General features: G+C 42.8%; 1 protein-coding gene across 1 annotated transcript; it reads left to right on the top strand.

Moving 5' to 3' along the window:
- Positions 1-2,508: 2,508 nt before the first annotated feature.
- LOC139217711 (protein unc-119 homolog B-like) lies at positions 2,509-7,216 on the top strand. Its single transcript, XM_070849124.1, has 5 exons — positions 2,509-2,740; positions 3,465-3,578; positions 3,800-3,899; positions 4,097-4,269; positions 7,096-7,216. The coding sequence occupies exons 1-5, from the start codon at positions 2,509-2,511 to the stop codon at positions 7,206-7,208; spliced, it is 732 nt and encodes a 243-aa protein (XP_070705225.1). The 3' UTR covers positions 7,209-7,216.
- Positions 7,217-15,425: the final 8,209 nt, after the last annotated feature.

Below are 15,425 nucleotides of genomic sequence, written 5' to 3'. Positions count from 1 at the left end.
GTAACTACCTCTACTTTTTCAAACTATGTTAAAGACAAAAGCACAGTTTTAGTTTTTGCAGTATAAATTGTCTTTAACCAACCAGGTAATAACATAAAAGACAATATGTTGAAGGATGAAATGAGTCAGTATATATGTAACTATAATTTAGTTACCTTACTTTACCGCGGTGCTTTGGCAGATTTCAGAGGAAACAGTGTTAACTCTTACAGGAGAAATAATGTACGTTAAATGCTTTACATGCTGGTTTATTGGGTTACTGACGGCTACTCTATAACACGTAACAGTCACTGTGGTTTTAGTTCTCAGCGTGAGGGAACAATTTCATCATGTATGAAAATGATCAAGGCTCAGGGGCTCAAGAATTAGGATTAAAACTACTGGTTTATGGTGATCAGAACAAGTTAAGCAATCAATTTGACAAGCTAGACCAAGCTGTATTGTAAATTATGAACTCAGGCTGACAGAAACATAAAAAGTGTTAAAGTATGCTCTTTTATTTTGAAACTTCTGACCAGAAGTGCTATGTGAACTAATTTCATCTTGACAGTAGGACGCTGTTCAATGGACTGGATTAACAGGTTCCAACTGAAGTAAAAGCCACTTTACACAGAGTGAAAAGGAATTGGATCCATGCAGCTCTCACTGCTTCATGGAGAGCACAGAGGCGACCTGGGGCATCTTAACAGCAGGAAGTGCCCACCAGCTCTCTCACACTAAAACTTTATTTGCATAACACCTAGGCTTCTACAGTGTTCATTTGCGTTGTTGGGCTGGCTGGGGAGGTCAAAATTGTGTCCAAGTCATAAAACATAAAGCACAATAGGGCAACAATGCATTTCTACAATGGTGTCAGTACATTTACTCAGGGACTGTGCTTATGTTCAAATATGAGGTACTTTTACTTACTTTATTCTTTTCATGCCACTTTTTACTTGTACTTCACTACATCTAAGAGGGAAATATTGTTCTTTGTACTCCACTACATTTAAAGATTTAAGATTTTGTACAAAAAAACCCCATAAAAAATGTGTTTTGCTTTAAATTAAACTACCCAAAGATTTGAAATGCTGGGGAAAAAAAACTTAATAGATGTGGCTCTCTGCCTGTATTTTCTTTTGCTGTGTTCAGGGGTTTCTGGCCATCAGCCTTTAGGCAGTGTGTGTGTGTAGCCTCCAGCCAGTAGCGATCGGGTGCCGGATCGTAAGCACACGTCCAAGAGGAAGCTACAAAAGTGGTTGACAGCGCACAGAAAAAAGATTCAGTCTTGATGGTAACCCCAGATTTGTAAAACATCTGAGATTTCTGTGTGTCGTCTGCGTAGAAATTAAATAAGACGTTATGACATTGGATGATTTGACCAAGTGGGAGCATGTAGATGGAAAACAAAATTGGACCTAGAATTGAGCCTTGTGGTACACCACAGGTAATACAAGTTTTAAAGGAAGAGTAATTACCTGTGGTGACCGAGTAGGTTCTGTTTAAGAGGTAAGAATAAAACCACCTAAGTGCGGTGTCCTCACTAAATATACTATTAAGATGTTGCTTACATGTAAGTCCTTTAGCACAATAGATTAAACAATATCATCCATCCATTGTCCGTACCGCCTATCCTTAAGGGTTGTGAATGGACTGGAGCCAATCCCACCTGACAATGGGGCGAGAGGCGGGGTACACCCTGGACTGGTCACAGGTCAGTCACAAGGCCAACACATAGCTCACACTCACACCTACGGGCAATTTAGAGTCACCAATTAACCTAACCTGCATGAATTTGGACTGTGGGAGGAAGCTGGAGTACCCAGAGAAAACCCACGCAACATAGAACATGCAAACTACACACAGAAAGGTTAAAAATTCAAACCGGCTACAGTGCTAACCACCGCACCACTGTGCAAGTGGGAGCATGTAGATGGAAAATAAAGTTGGACCTAGAGTTGAGCCTTGTGGTACACCACAGGTAATCCAAGTTTAGGAAGAAGAGTGATTACCTCTGGTAGCCAAGTGAGTTTTGTTAAGAGGTACCGTCCCCACTATCTGTACTACTTAAATGTTGCTTATGTAGGCTCATGAACAAATAATAGAATAAAACAAGATCATACTAGTTTTATAATGATCATGATGGTTATCACTATCATTAGTAATAGTAGTAGTAGTATTAAATGTGGACATATTTCAGTGTTTTTATGTATTATGATTATTATTATGTAGTATTTATGTGGAGGCTGTCTGTCGCCCCCTGGTGACCATCACTCCTCTCCCTCCTCCGGCTCTCAAGACGGGTTGTCATGGCAACTGTACAGCATGTGCTTACAAAAACAAGAGCTTGACCATCTCACCGACGGTTCTCTCGACACTCGACATCTCCGACGCCATCTTCTTCTTCTTCTTCTTCTTCTTCTCTTTCTCCTTCTTCTTCTTCCCCTTCGTCTTCTTCTTCTTCTGCTACCACTCACCAGAGAAGAAGACCGGAGGACAACTCGCTGCAGCAGCAGGAAGCCGAAGAAGATGAGCGGAGCCAAAGCCCGCAGCGACGCGCCTGTTGCTGAAAATGTCTCCGGCGGCGGGCACGGCACTGCGGCTCCTCCGCGGGACCGCAAGCCGGGCGGAGGGGTCCTGAAGAGGCTCAAGTCCCGGAGGAGCCAGGTGGAGAGCAGGCCCGTCACGGAGGAGGACCTGCGGGCTCAGAGCGGACACATCACGCCGGAGGACGTGCTCGGACTGCGGGTGGCTACGCGAGGTTTGAGCCTCTCTGTGGTGTCTCATGTTTACATGGAGGTTTGATGCTTAATGTTGGATCAAGTGTCAAAATCTGCACATTGCATTAAATTAGAGTAGGTGGCGTCCAGCTGAGCAGACTGACATGGTTTTATATAATGTTGATAAATAAATGTCATAGCACAGACAACATCAGGAAGCTTCCACTCATACTCACACAAACCTGTATTTCTGTTTCAAAGCAGCTCAGTGAACACTGGGGGGTTGATAATAGGGGCAGCAGTGTCTGTGGTGCTACTTTTATTGTCTTCAAAATTGCCAGGTACAAATGAGACACCACAGTTTATATGATATTATTACATTGTGAACTCATAATCAGTGTTTTTCCTTTTATAAATCAACACACACACACACACAGTGTCTTGGCTTCACACCTGCCTGTATTCCTGTATAACTCTATGCCTTTCCTGTGTAAGGACACAGTAGCCTCACGCTTATCTTTAAAGCTTTGTCTTATCTTTTTATTGCTGGGGTCCATGTGTATGTTTATGTATGCAAAGCTGTGTGTGTCTGCGTACGGGCAAAGCCGTGTCATGTGAAAGTCAAGCACAGTGTTTTTTCCATGTCGTCTCTGTCGCACGTCCACGCCGCTGGTTTGTGTGTTAAGTTTGTACATATTAACTATAATGGCTTTTTGAATCGTTTCAGTGTTCATAGCTGCTGTCGTCTCTCCGCCATTGTTGCAGGGTACCTCTGTAAACCCGAGGACAACATTTATAACATCGACTTTGTGCGCTTTAAGATCAGGGACCTGGAGACCGGCACTGTCCTGTTTGAGATCGCCAAACCCCCACACACAGGTAATGTGTTTTATGAGCTTCTTTTGTTTGTTAGTGTTTGTTCTGTAATGCAAATGCCAAGTTGTTCACTATGAAGTATCTGGCTCCCTCATTATCTTTAATCCAATGTCTCCTATCGTGTTGTCAGGTTCAGAATCATCCATCTCTACTTATTTTAATCAAAAGTGGCCCTTCAGTGTGAATTATCTCACGTGTCTCGGTCCTTGTGTCGTGTCTCTCAGACGACGATGAGGAGAACAGAGAGGCAGACGCCAGCGCAGGCCGGTTTGTACGCTACCAGTTCACCCCAGCCTTCCTGCGATTGAGGACGGTCGGAGCTACGTGAGTGACTCACACTTCACCGACACACCTGAGAAAAACACACTCATCTGCCCCGCACGCAAACAATTCAGACACTGGCAGCGTTGGCTCTGGCACCCGAACTGGTGCAGCGTGACTATGATGGCATTATAATCACACAAGAGCTGACGGACTCTTGTAACATCTCAGTCTTCCTTCTCTCTGTATTATTCACTCAGGGTGGAATTCACCGTTGGAAACCGGCCTCTGAACAATTTCCGCATGATCGAGAGGCACTACTTCCGCGATCACCTGCTGAAGAGCTTCGACTTTGACTTTGGCTTCTGTATCCCGAACAGCAGAAACACCTGCGAGCACATCTACGAGTTCCCTCAGCTGTCCGAGAGCCTGGGTGAGTCGTGCCGTCCTAACTCGTATAAAAAGTGTCACCTTTTCCAAATGTCTACAATTGAAATGCCAAAAAACAGATCCACAGTTCTTACTACTGATATTTTCCATAAAGGAAATATGTGACTCTTTCCTTGTCATGTGTCAAAGTGGAGTGCCGCTCAGCAAAAGTAAACATTAGCTCAGTCTTGAGTAAGTGTTTGGGTGGTGAAGGTGCCCCCCACGTTGGCAATAAAATGTTTAATCTCTTACTAGCTGTTAGCCATGTGATTTTCACTCTTGTGATTCACTGAACATAGAGTGTTTAAGCATAATCAGAACCAGGTTTATTGCCAAGTAACTTTTGCTTTACAAGGAATTGGCCATGGTCTGCCTGGTGCCTATGCTAAAACATAGAGAAAAATAAGGAAGGAGAAGTAAAAAAGAAACAGAAAAGACTGCAAGTCAAGAAGCATAAATCTAAAATAGAAATATATTTACAATGCAGAATATGAAAAAATATAATAAAATAACACATATGTTCAAAATATCTGTTACTCTCGGTGAAGAAGTGGTGCAGTTTTGCAGGAATGTGCAAAATAATGACCAGAGGATGTGCAAAAGTTATATAGAGATTGTGTTAACTGTGTGGAGAATTCATTTACGCTGCGTGTAAGATGATTTTATCCAAAATATAACATGCACGTGTTTCTATGAGCCTCAATCGTGGCATACGGGACCTGTGTGTCATCGTGGTGGTCTGTATGTGAACACAGTGTGATAGTTACACCACCGGCTCCCTCTATAAAGTAGGTGATCTGATTTTGGAGCAACTTGCTGCGAAACCGGTCAGACTTAATTGTACAAAAGCCCTTTTTCTGCCTTTCCACGTTATTGATGTCACCACAGCACAATGTGTGAAGATTTATTTTCCTATTGTTAATTTCCCAAACCGCACACATTCAGTGTTATTATAGCTCCCATCAACTGGAAATAAAGAATCTGAGCCAATTCTCAATATTTTCTTCCATAGTTGTCTGACCCAAACTGCTGTTTTCCCAAAGTCCCATCCCCAGATTAATATGATCCGCACTGTTCAAGCCATCGGTAGGTTAAAAGAGAAGTTATTGGTGAAGAGATCCCTTCCTGGCAAAGTGACGATGTAACAAAACAAGTCGTCGGTCCTTTGAGGCTTCAGCTATGGTGGAAAGGGCCAGGGCAAGAAAACGCATGCAAATAGTCAACAAACACATAAAAAAAAATCTTTGCGGACTTGGCAGCACATGTGCAGCAGCGAAAAGAAATGTTGCAAAGTGAGAAAACACAAATACAGGAACGCTGCAAGTGGAAAAACAAGTTGAAATTGTTTCCAGGGAAGGCTAAAAAGTGATGAACGCACCCACACACGACTGGGACACGTGTAATGTCCCACCAGAAACACTTAGATTTTAGTTAAGTACTTTCCAGCACCACTTACGGACATCAACAAGCACGTCCCAGCTGTGTGCAGCACTTTTTAGTGTCCCCTGTACACACTTTCTGCTGCTGTTTGTATTTGGATGTGCTTCTCACTTTGGCCAAACTTTTTTTTTTTTCATCATGTGTTTTCTTAAAGGGTAACTCAGTTTTAAAAGCTGGGCCCTATTGTTTCGTATTTTGCGAAAATGACTAGTGGGTATAATTGGTATAATTGGAATTGGTCCAGTAGATCACCTCAGTCTGCAGCAGAGAGCTGTTGGCAATCCAACTATGTTTTTGCCACTGACAGACTCAGATTGTTATTCGATGTTTCTGAACATTACAGAAAAGATCGCTGCAGAGACAGACCTGTCAAATCCTTTTTGTTTAACCACAAACAGCCATTTTATCTTTCGTTCAAAGCCACCAGACTCCATTGATAAAAACAGTAATTTTACACGGTAGTTGCTGCTCTGCCTCTGTCTTGATCCATTAATTTGTTTGGGTTATTGTGCGGCTTTGGTGTTTTAAAAGGTTAGATTGGATCCAACCCAATATTGGTGTAACACATTAACACAAACCACAGAGGCAGCAGTAGAGTAGCCACTCAGCGAGGCTTTCTGGACTGCTAGTTTGCTGTCTGTTCTTGGCTGCCAATTGAAGCGATCTTCTGGACCACTTCCATAAGTTTCTGTCCCTACAAGCCATTTTGAATCCAAAATATATAAAAATAGGGCTCAGGTTTTTAAAAAAAAAACAGCATTCTTTAAGTTATAGTCTGTTGAGCTCTCAGGATCACTGTATTCAGCAGTGTGGGTTAGCCACATTAAGTGGGTATCCTCTTCCCTGTTGTCCATCTCTCTGTTTACTGCCAGTTTTTTTTTTTTTTAATTTTTAAATCTCAGTATCAAACCTACACGCAACCACCAAGAAGCAAATGTCCAGGGGAAACACAAAGAGGGAATTTCATCCTAAAATACAATCAATATAATAAATATAATAAAACTTTGGAGGATCCCCACTTGATTCGGCTAACTTAGCCTGCCGAAGCCTCATGTTAGCGTAGGCTGAACTTTAGACAGCAAGTTTGTCCTGTGTTTTTACAATTTAGGAAGGAATTGTTTCACTGGAAGAATGATAATGTGAGTGTCATATGACAAAGAAAACTAAAACACAGTAATTGTCTATCCACAGGTTGTGCTACGATGTTCTTGTTATTATTGTGAAGGAGGGACATTTGTGTCATTTGTCTGTTAGTGGCCCTAATGTGAGCAGAAGCTCTTAAATCAATAATAATCACTTTTTTTTAGCTTTTATACAGTCTGCTCTAATTGCTTGGATATTTCAAAAGCTGTTGTTGGGACTGATGACGTGTGTGTTGTCTGTTTTTCAGTCCGTCAGATGGTGGAGTGTCCTTATGAGACCCGGTCAGACAGCTTCTATTTCGTGGAGAACAGACTGGTCATGCACAACAAGGCGGACTATGCTTATAACGGAGGACAGTGATATCTGCCTGCTAGCATGCAAATGCACACACACACACACACACACACACACACACACACACAAACATGCACATACATGAACTCACGTTTCTAGATGTACATATACACACGTGCATGCACTTGACTGAACATACATACAGTTCATTCTGTCAAACATGCACAAGCAGCTACACACACGGTTGATTTGTGTTTGTAAAGATGAGTGGCGATGATGTTCAGCGGGGTCAATATTAGTCTCTGTTCTGACATACACACAAACAGGAAGTTTCTGTTTGAAAAAGGTTCAAAACGGGTTAATTTATCTGGTTTTTTTTTTAGATTGTCACTGGATCTGTTTTATACCAAAAGAGGACTCGGCACTCTAGTGGCCATGTGACGTGTCTCAAACAGACCAAATAGTTATTAGATAGACGTTAGTGTCCTCTTAGCAATTTTAAAAGTGTCCTACCACCCCCTCAACACACACACACACACACACACACACACACACACACACACACACACACACACACACACACACTGAAGCTCAATCCCCAAGTGACACACATAGTGTTTGCGCAGTGTTTGTCAGAAGCAGCTGTTCTCTGAGCTACCGCCTGCACAATCCACTCCAGACAATATCGGGGGAGAAAGAGAGAAACCATCCACAAAAACACTCCTGTCAAACACACATGGTCACTCCTGCGACCCCCCCGCCCCTCCCCACTTCCCACTCCTCTCTCACACACACACACACACACACACAAACACATCAACAGTAGTACTGTATAAGATTTTAAAAGTTCTTGGAGATTATAACTGTTTTTTTGTCTGTTTAAAAGTTTCCTCGCGTCAGAGGCGCCATGGAAATAGATCAGGTAACATTTTACTACAAGGAAACTGTGACCTTCAACTGCAATCAATCAAAAGACAAAAAACACCAAAAAGGGAAAGCAGAAAATACTCTTTAACTCAGAGATGGGCAGAAATGATCTGATATCATGAAGCATGCGATGATATAAACAAGAAAGGGAAAAGACTTGTAAGAAATTGTGTGGAGAAAAAAAAGAAAAAGAACTTTGTCCAATGAAAAGGTTGAACTTCCTCATTTTAGAGCCACGTCAAATATTATTTTTCCTCATTTAAGTTTAATTTGCTGTGTTATTTTAAATTTTGTTTCTTCAAATTATCCCCTCATCTTAAAATATCAAAGTCACGTTGGACTATGTTTGGAAATTGAGTGATCTTTCTTCTAGCTAGGTAGTGTAGACTTCCTCTTTGTACTTTGTAAACTTTGTTGTTCAGGGTAAAAGGTGGTGTTTGTAAAAAAATATATATATACATATATATATATAGTTTGTAAAAAGTGATAAAGGAAAATAAATGTACATTTTCAGATACAAGATGTGTGACTTTGGTGTCATTTCTGTGGATGAGCTGCTTTTGTTGGAAGGAGAAAAAGTCCCAAAAGTGTCCACTAGGAGGAGTTAAATTACAACTGGGTTACCAAGAAGAGCCGCTGGTCCCAGTTTAGTTTCATGCCTGATTGTGGAAAAGATCACAGCAGTGTTTTTAAAAACAATTATTATTATTAAGCCGGCATTTGTTGACATTCATATCTGGTATTTGCTTGAAATGTAACACGAGGTTCAGATGTGATCTCTTCATACTCGTCTGAGGCCACGGTCTCACTGCAGAGGGGACATAACGCTGATGATATCATTTTAATTCCTCATCATTACTTTATCCACAGGCCACATGATGAGCCAGCATAGCAAGCAAATACAATGTGAAATTTGTTCAGGATTGTTGCACTTTGATCATCCATTTTTGGAGTCTTGTGGGATTTAAACCAAAAATCTAAGCCTCTGTTTATTCTTTCTCAGGCTGTTTCTTCCTATCTCTGCGCTCATCTCTTGATCTCTCTCAGCCTCTCACAGTTTCCAGCTCCCATGCCCAAAATCTCATGGTCTTTTCTCCCTCGCCTCTTTTTTTCTGTGTGTCTCTCTCCACACCTATGCGGCTCTCCCTCCCTCGCTCTCCTGCTCTGTTTTTCCCTTTTCTTTCCTCCTCTCTCACCTGGTAACCAGACCTCTGGAGAGGAGTGTTGAGTTTCCACTTTCCCAGAGAAGAGGACAATCTGAGCCACACAAAGACCCACAATGGACCCCCTCTGCTCTCTCCTCCCTTCACCCTGTCACTGCACAGCTGCACACACAAGCACAGAAACTCAAATTTATAAGGATACACACATGTAGTATCGCTTGTCACTTCCTCTTTATCACTACACTCTTCATCAAGCTGAATTTTGTTGTTAGATTGTTGATTTAAGATTGTCATATATCCAAAACATTGCATGGTTACATCAGATTGGGGCTGTGAAATGATTGGACACTTAAAAGAATGTTAGAATATTATTGGGAAACTTTGCAAGCAAACAGGAATTGGTCTGACATTTGATATAATTAAAGTTACAGCAGCAATAATTGATTTTTCTACAACTTTAGCTGTAAACACAACACTGGCATACAGAAAGGTGACATATTAAAGGAAAAACCAACAAACTGTCTAAGTTTACCAGCTTTGGTTCTCAGATGTTTCATGTCCTCTGGGCCTCTACTGGAGGAAAGGTTATTTTGAAAGGATATTTCCTCCTTCAGTGTTTTGTTGGTGGTGGTGGAAAGTACTCTGTTACATCAGCCCAACATCTCGATTGGAGCTCAAGCTGGTGGCAGCAAAGGTCACAGTTTATGATTTACTTCATTTTCAGCCTCACCGACCATTTCAGTGAGGCTTTGTGTCCCGTAGATGGAGACATTATTGTGCCAAAAGAGACTCCCAACAGCTTGTGCATCTGTTACGATCCTCCACTCACTTACACAGGTTGGTCCTTTAATTTGCCACCTTACCACCAGACAAAAGTAACTCCACAATCTTGAGAAATATATCTGATTGTTAGCAGCTAAATGCTCCATTGTGTTCACCAGCTAGTCACCAACTTTGAATGTTTAACTGTCTGTCTGCTGTTTGGTAGCCTACTGTGTTTTTATTTATCTTTAAAAGGATTTTTTTGTTATAGTCAGGCTGTATTAGATAGCACAGCAGAGGAAGTAGTAGAGGGGGGGTAGAGAGAGGGGATGACTAAGCCTAAATGGTACATGTGAAATGATGTGTGTGTGTGTGTTTGTCACTACGATCGACCCCATGACACATATTATTTTGATCCATTGTTTATATGGAAATATTGACTAGTGCAGCTTTAATAGTGGCAATAGCACATTTAAAAACAGAGACATCACAAAGAGACGATAAGCTGGGCTAGCTGACCACACATGGAGAAGTTTGAATATGTATTTTACATTGTGTCATGATGCATATAGACATTTAGCAACAACGCTAAGCTACGCTGATTTCACAGGTCACCATCCAAAGCTTCAAACCAAGCCTGCAGACTTTTAAAATGACCTCCAGAAGTTTACTCAACACGAGCTACCCCTTTAAATGCATTTAAATAATGGTGTGAAGATCTAATGTGTCAGTTGGTGATTAGACCACAAAGCAGGGCACAATTGTGAGCTCATAAATCAATAACCACAGCCTTCCATCAGGCTGTAGGGCCTGCACACTGCAGCACGCTAGTAAAGCAGCTGTACGGCACCCAGCCACGTGTTGGTACCATAAAAAATGTCAATATATCCCGTGTTTACAATTAGCATATGCACGCGCACGGACACATCCTCGGTAATAAATACACACACACACACTTTCCAACTTTCCAGGGATGATTTGTGCGTTCTCAGGCCGTGGTGGAATACATTTCAGCAGTCAGTCGTGGATCGACATGCACGCACCGGAAACAACTGGACAGGTGGGATAAATCAGCCTCATTCACCCATCCCCCCTCCTCACTGACACACACACACACACACTCACACCTATCTTTGTAACTGGCTTTCCCATATATCCTGTTCAGGGAATCACACCACATTGAGATTAGGGGTGAGAAGCACTGGTTTATTCCCCTGAAACACACTCTCACACACACTCACACACTCACAGATCTGCACTCAGGCAGGGGGACAGAGGGGGACAGTGGTCTCCTATAAATAGTAGCTAGGAATGGCGTTGATAGGTCCTGTGAAAAGAAATGGAGGGGGGAGTGGAAAAAGGATTAAAAGAGATACAGGGACGCACTGCAACTCCACTTGCTCGTGTGTGTGTGTGTGTGTGTGTGTGCCTCTAAGATACTTAGGAGAGAGGTGGTATGGATTTCTTGGTACCAACAAAACTCTCTCTTGGACCACCCTCCCTTAAAAAAACACCACCCATCCACTCTCTCTTTCTCTCTCTCTCTCACACACACACACTGCCTCATCCTCTCTTCTCTTTCTACGTCTCACTCTCCCTTCCTTTCCTTTTTTTTCCTTTTCTTTCTTCCGTCCTGCTCTGAGGCCCTGGTGTGAAATCCGTCATGTGTTAACACTACATTACCCGCAGCACATCTTCCGACAAAGAGATGATGAGTCACGGCACAGTCCTCTCGTGTAGGTCGGCACGACGATGGTCTCGGAGATGGTCGTGACTCCATCTGTATCTGTCATGATGTCATTTCCCAGCAATTGCTTAGTGACAACATCTTGTTCCTGAAAGGAGGTCAGAGCACACGTGGACATAAGTGGTGCGTGTAAATATGAATAAACATTACAGCTGCTACGATTCATTCATCACTTGTCAACTATTCTGATAACTGATTAGTCAGTTTGAGAAAATAAGAACACATTTCTCTGGTTTCAGCTTCTTAAATGTGAATATTTTCTAATTTCTTTACTCTGTGAGAGTAAACTGAATATCTTTAAGCTGTGGAAGTCATATTGGGCTTTGGGAAACACTGACTGACATTTTTCACTGTTTTCTGATAATTTATGGACCAATCAACTGGTTGATTAATTGAGAGAAATGATCCACAATGACAGTAATCCTCAGTTGCAGCACTTATAAACATCCATTTAGGAGTAAATGAAGCTCATTCATCATCCCTCCTTCATATTAAAACGCTCATAGTGTCAAACAAGAACGAGCACAAAAAGCTTTTTTTTGATGTATTATTATCATGTGTCACTTTTAGATGAAAATCTCATTTAAGACTGAATGGATGCTGTGATTTAATGTCATGCCATGCGAAGCTCTGTAGATGTGACATAAGATAACAGATAATTAGTTATCTGGGAGTTAATAATGCACTCAGTCCAGCAGTGATGGACAGGCAGTGCTTTAACAATCTGTGATTCCTATACCAATTTCCGTGGTGGCAAGTGCAGTATTGACAATCTGTCTTTAAGTGTTAAGTCTCAGCTGATTTGTAACCAGAAGCCTTTGTGCGGCGTCTATGTTGTGCATGTGTGCGTGTGTTTTTGTGTGTGTTTCCCCTGCGTTTTTTGTAGATCTCTGCTGCTGCTGCTGCTGCTGCTGCTGCTGCTGCTTACACTGATGCAGCCGACAGACAGAAATAGTCCTGTGTCATCAGGGTAAATAGGTTGTGGTCTGTTTGCGCTTGCAGGAAGTTCACAGCCGCCTTTGGAAGCCTCTCAGAGCCTCCCCAGCACAGTCAGTCCAGTTTGTTTTGTGTGCGCATGATTAATAAAAGGTTAACTCAACCTTCAGTCAACTGTTGAAGAGGCCTGTAAATCTCCCCCACAATCTCTTCCTTCCTCTCCCTTTCTCTCCTCCCTTTGTCTCTCTCTCTCTCCTTGCCACACCTTCCCCTGGGGGATGGAGGGATTGTGATCGGAGAACGGAGGTGGGGCTCCTGGCGTAACCACAGGTGTGCTTGTTTCCTCCCTTCTCTTCTCTCATGTAATGATTTCTTTGGCTCGCCACCTGCCAGGTGGAAGAAAAACACCCACAGCAAACGGAGCACTTTAAAATGGCCTCCTGGCTTCCGCTTTAAAAGAAAGTTCTGTTTGTCTGTAACCATCAACAAACACTCACTTTGTGCTCATTTATTTAATTCGATGAGATCTTCCTGGAACTACTTGTTGCTCTTTTACATGTTGGCATCACATGCAAATGATGGCCTCTGTGCTGTAGAAGCTGCTGCTGCTGAAGAAGAAGATGCACGCAGCTGACACACAGCTGACAGAGCCACAGCCACTGGCTTTTCAGACGGTCAAAAGTTGCCTTTCTAAGCCTTTTCTCTCGACTCCCCTTCTCAGCTCTCTTTCAAACTGCCTCCGGGGCGGTGGAGAGCAGGTCCCAGGCCCCGGCAGGTCAGAGGTTGAACCCGGACAATGGGCTCCCACTCTGGGTCAGCTGTGGTCAAGGAAACAAAAGCGGAGAGGACTTGGATTGGACAAACTATCACAGGGTTTTAAGGTGGCTGAATGACAACAAGGCCGAGGGAAGGAGGGAGGTGGGAGATGGGAGCAGGGATGGAGCAAAGGCAGAAATAAAAAGTGCAATGTGAGAGCGCTGAAAACCTCTCACACACTGACCCACACACACACACACATTTGTATACATTTTGCTTTAACTCGTACTTCACAATAACAACTGTTGCTTAAAGCCCTGAAACAACATAAGCAAAGTTGCTCAAAAGCTTCTTGATTGTCTTCGTCGCTCCTTTGTATTTGCTGGGTCTGAATTGATAAAAATGTAGAAACGTGCTTTAGTCTTCTAAGTAAAGACAGAGCCAAGTGTTTTCGCTTTATTCTGCCCGTATCTTTTCACATCGCTCTAACTTGTCCTGTCCCCTCCCCCACGCCGCTGTCTTTCTCCTCTCTTTTTTATTCACTGCCATTGATCATGCATGCAGAAATTCAGCACGCCCAACCATGGCTCTAGCTAGGGTAGGTTAGCCAGTGCAAGGCCCTGTCCTACATACTGTTCTCTCGCTATGGTCCACCAGGCCACATTCACACCCTCCCCCTGATCTGCCTCCCTTCACTGACCGCCCCCCCCCACCCCACCCACCACCACCACCTCTCTGCTGCCCACACAAACACAAACACCCTCTCAGAACCGCCACATGCACAGACCATCATGTGGTGCTGGGAATGTTAACTCATCATGATCAAAAACTTTTTGTCAAGTGCAGAGGGAATGAGATTTTTTTTTTTTTGGCAAATTTCTGTCTATGTTTGAGTCTTAAAGGGGCATTCTGTGCTGCTGAAATCAGATTACAGGATCCAAACTATAAAAACAATGAATCTGAGGTTCTTACATACTCAAACCTACTTGATCTCTTTAGTCAAACAAATAGTGTTTGACTGCATTGGTGCCTGTTGGGAGGTTTTAGCTCTCCTGTTTGCGTCAAGGTCACAATATGATGAGTTGAGCAAGTGCATTTCACATAACTCTGTGAGCGCTTGTTTCACTTTTGTTCAAGCAGCTGAGGTATGTGACGAAACTGCTCAGCTGACCACTCTCGCTCCCGCCGGGAGAGAGAGTGGCTGACTTAGGGGTAATGCTGCTAATCTTCCCCTTAGCTGGTTGGGACGGCCCGTCACGTGGGACGAGGGAGACGGGGAGCAGTTGAGATCAGGTTTTTAAATGAGGGTTGAACTGTGCTTGGGTAAGAACTGGATGAAGAGTGCAGAGTGGTGATCACAGCTGTTTTGGATATGATGGATTAGGATGAGAGCTGTGCAGCAGGAACAGGTGGGCTGAAGGTTGTGAGAGGGTTGGACCAGACGATGGTTGATGTATGGAAAGGAGGCCAAAAAAAGAGGGCTGCGTTGGGTTTTGAAAGACTGTGTGGATGTGGGGCTACTGGTGATGGTGCTGATGCTGGTGACCAAAAACAAGTTCAGGCTAATTTATATACGTGTGGTGGATTACAGTCGGATCTGGCCAAAGGTGATGAATGCTGACGGTATCATGCCCTATTGGATCATATGTCATATATCGTTTTATATTACATCATAAAGGATCACAAAACACCACAAGTCACCTCATATAATTTACAATAAGACCATATAGAAGTCAACCTGTGGTCCAGGGACCACCAGGGGTCCTTAAGGAGGTTCCAGAGGGTCCCTATAAAACTGGGAAATATTTTAATGTCACTGTTTTTTCATTGACTAGAAATTAGCCCACTGAGAGACTGTATAAGAATGACTATTCTGGTCATATGTTCAACACTCTTCACCCTTAATTTGCCAATCTACAGTTATGGAATAACTAAATTTATCAAACATGGATCCCAGAGACTACAACTGATCACATGCTAGTCAATCAATAT

The sequence above is a fragment of the Pempheris klunzingeri genome, chromosome 2 (assembly GCF_042242105.1).
Source record: "Pempheris klunzingeri isolate RE-2024b chromosome 2, fPemKlu1.hap1, whole genome shotgun sequence".
NCBI classification, from domain to species: Eukaryota; Metazoa; Chordata; class Actinopteri; order Acropomatiformes; family Pempheridae; genus Pempheris; species Pempheris klunzingeri.
This window is presented reverse-complemented; position numbering and strand designations above follow the sequence as displayed.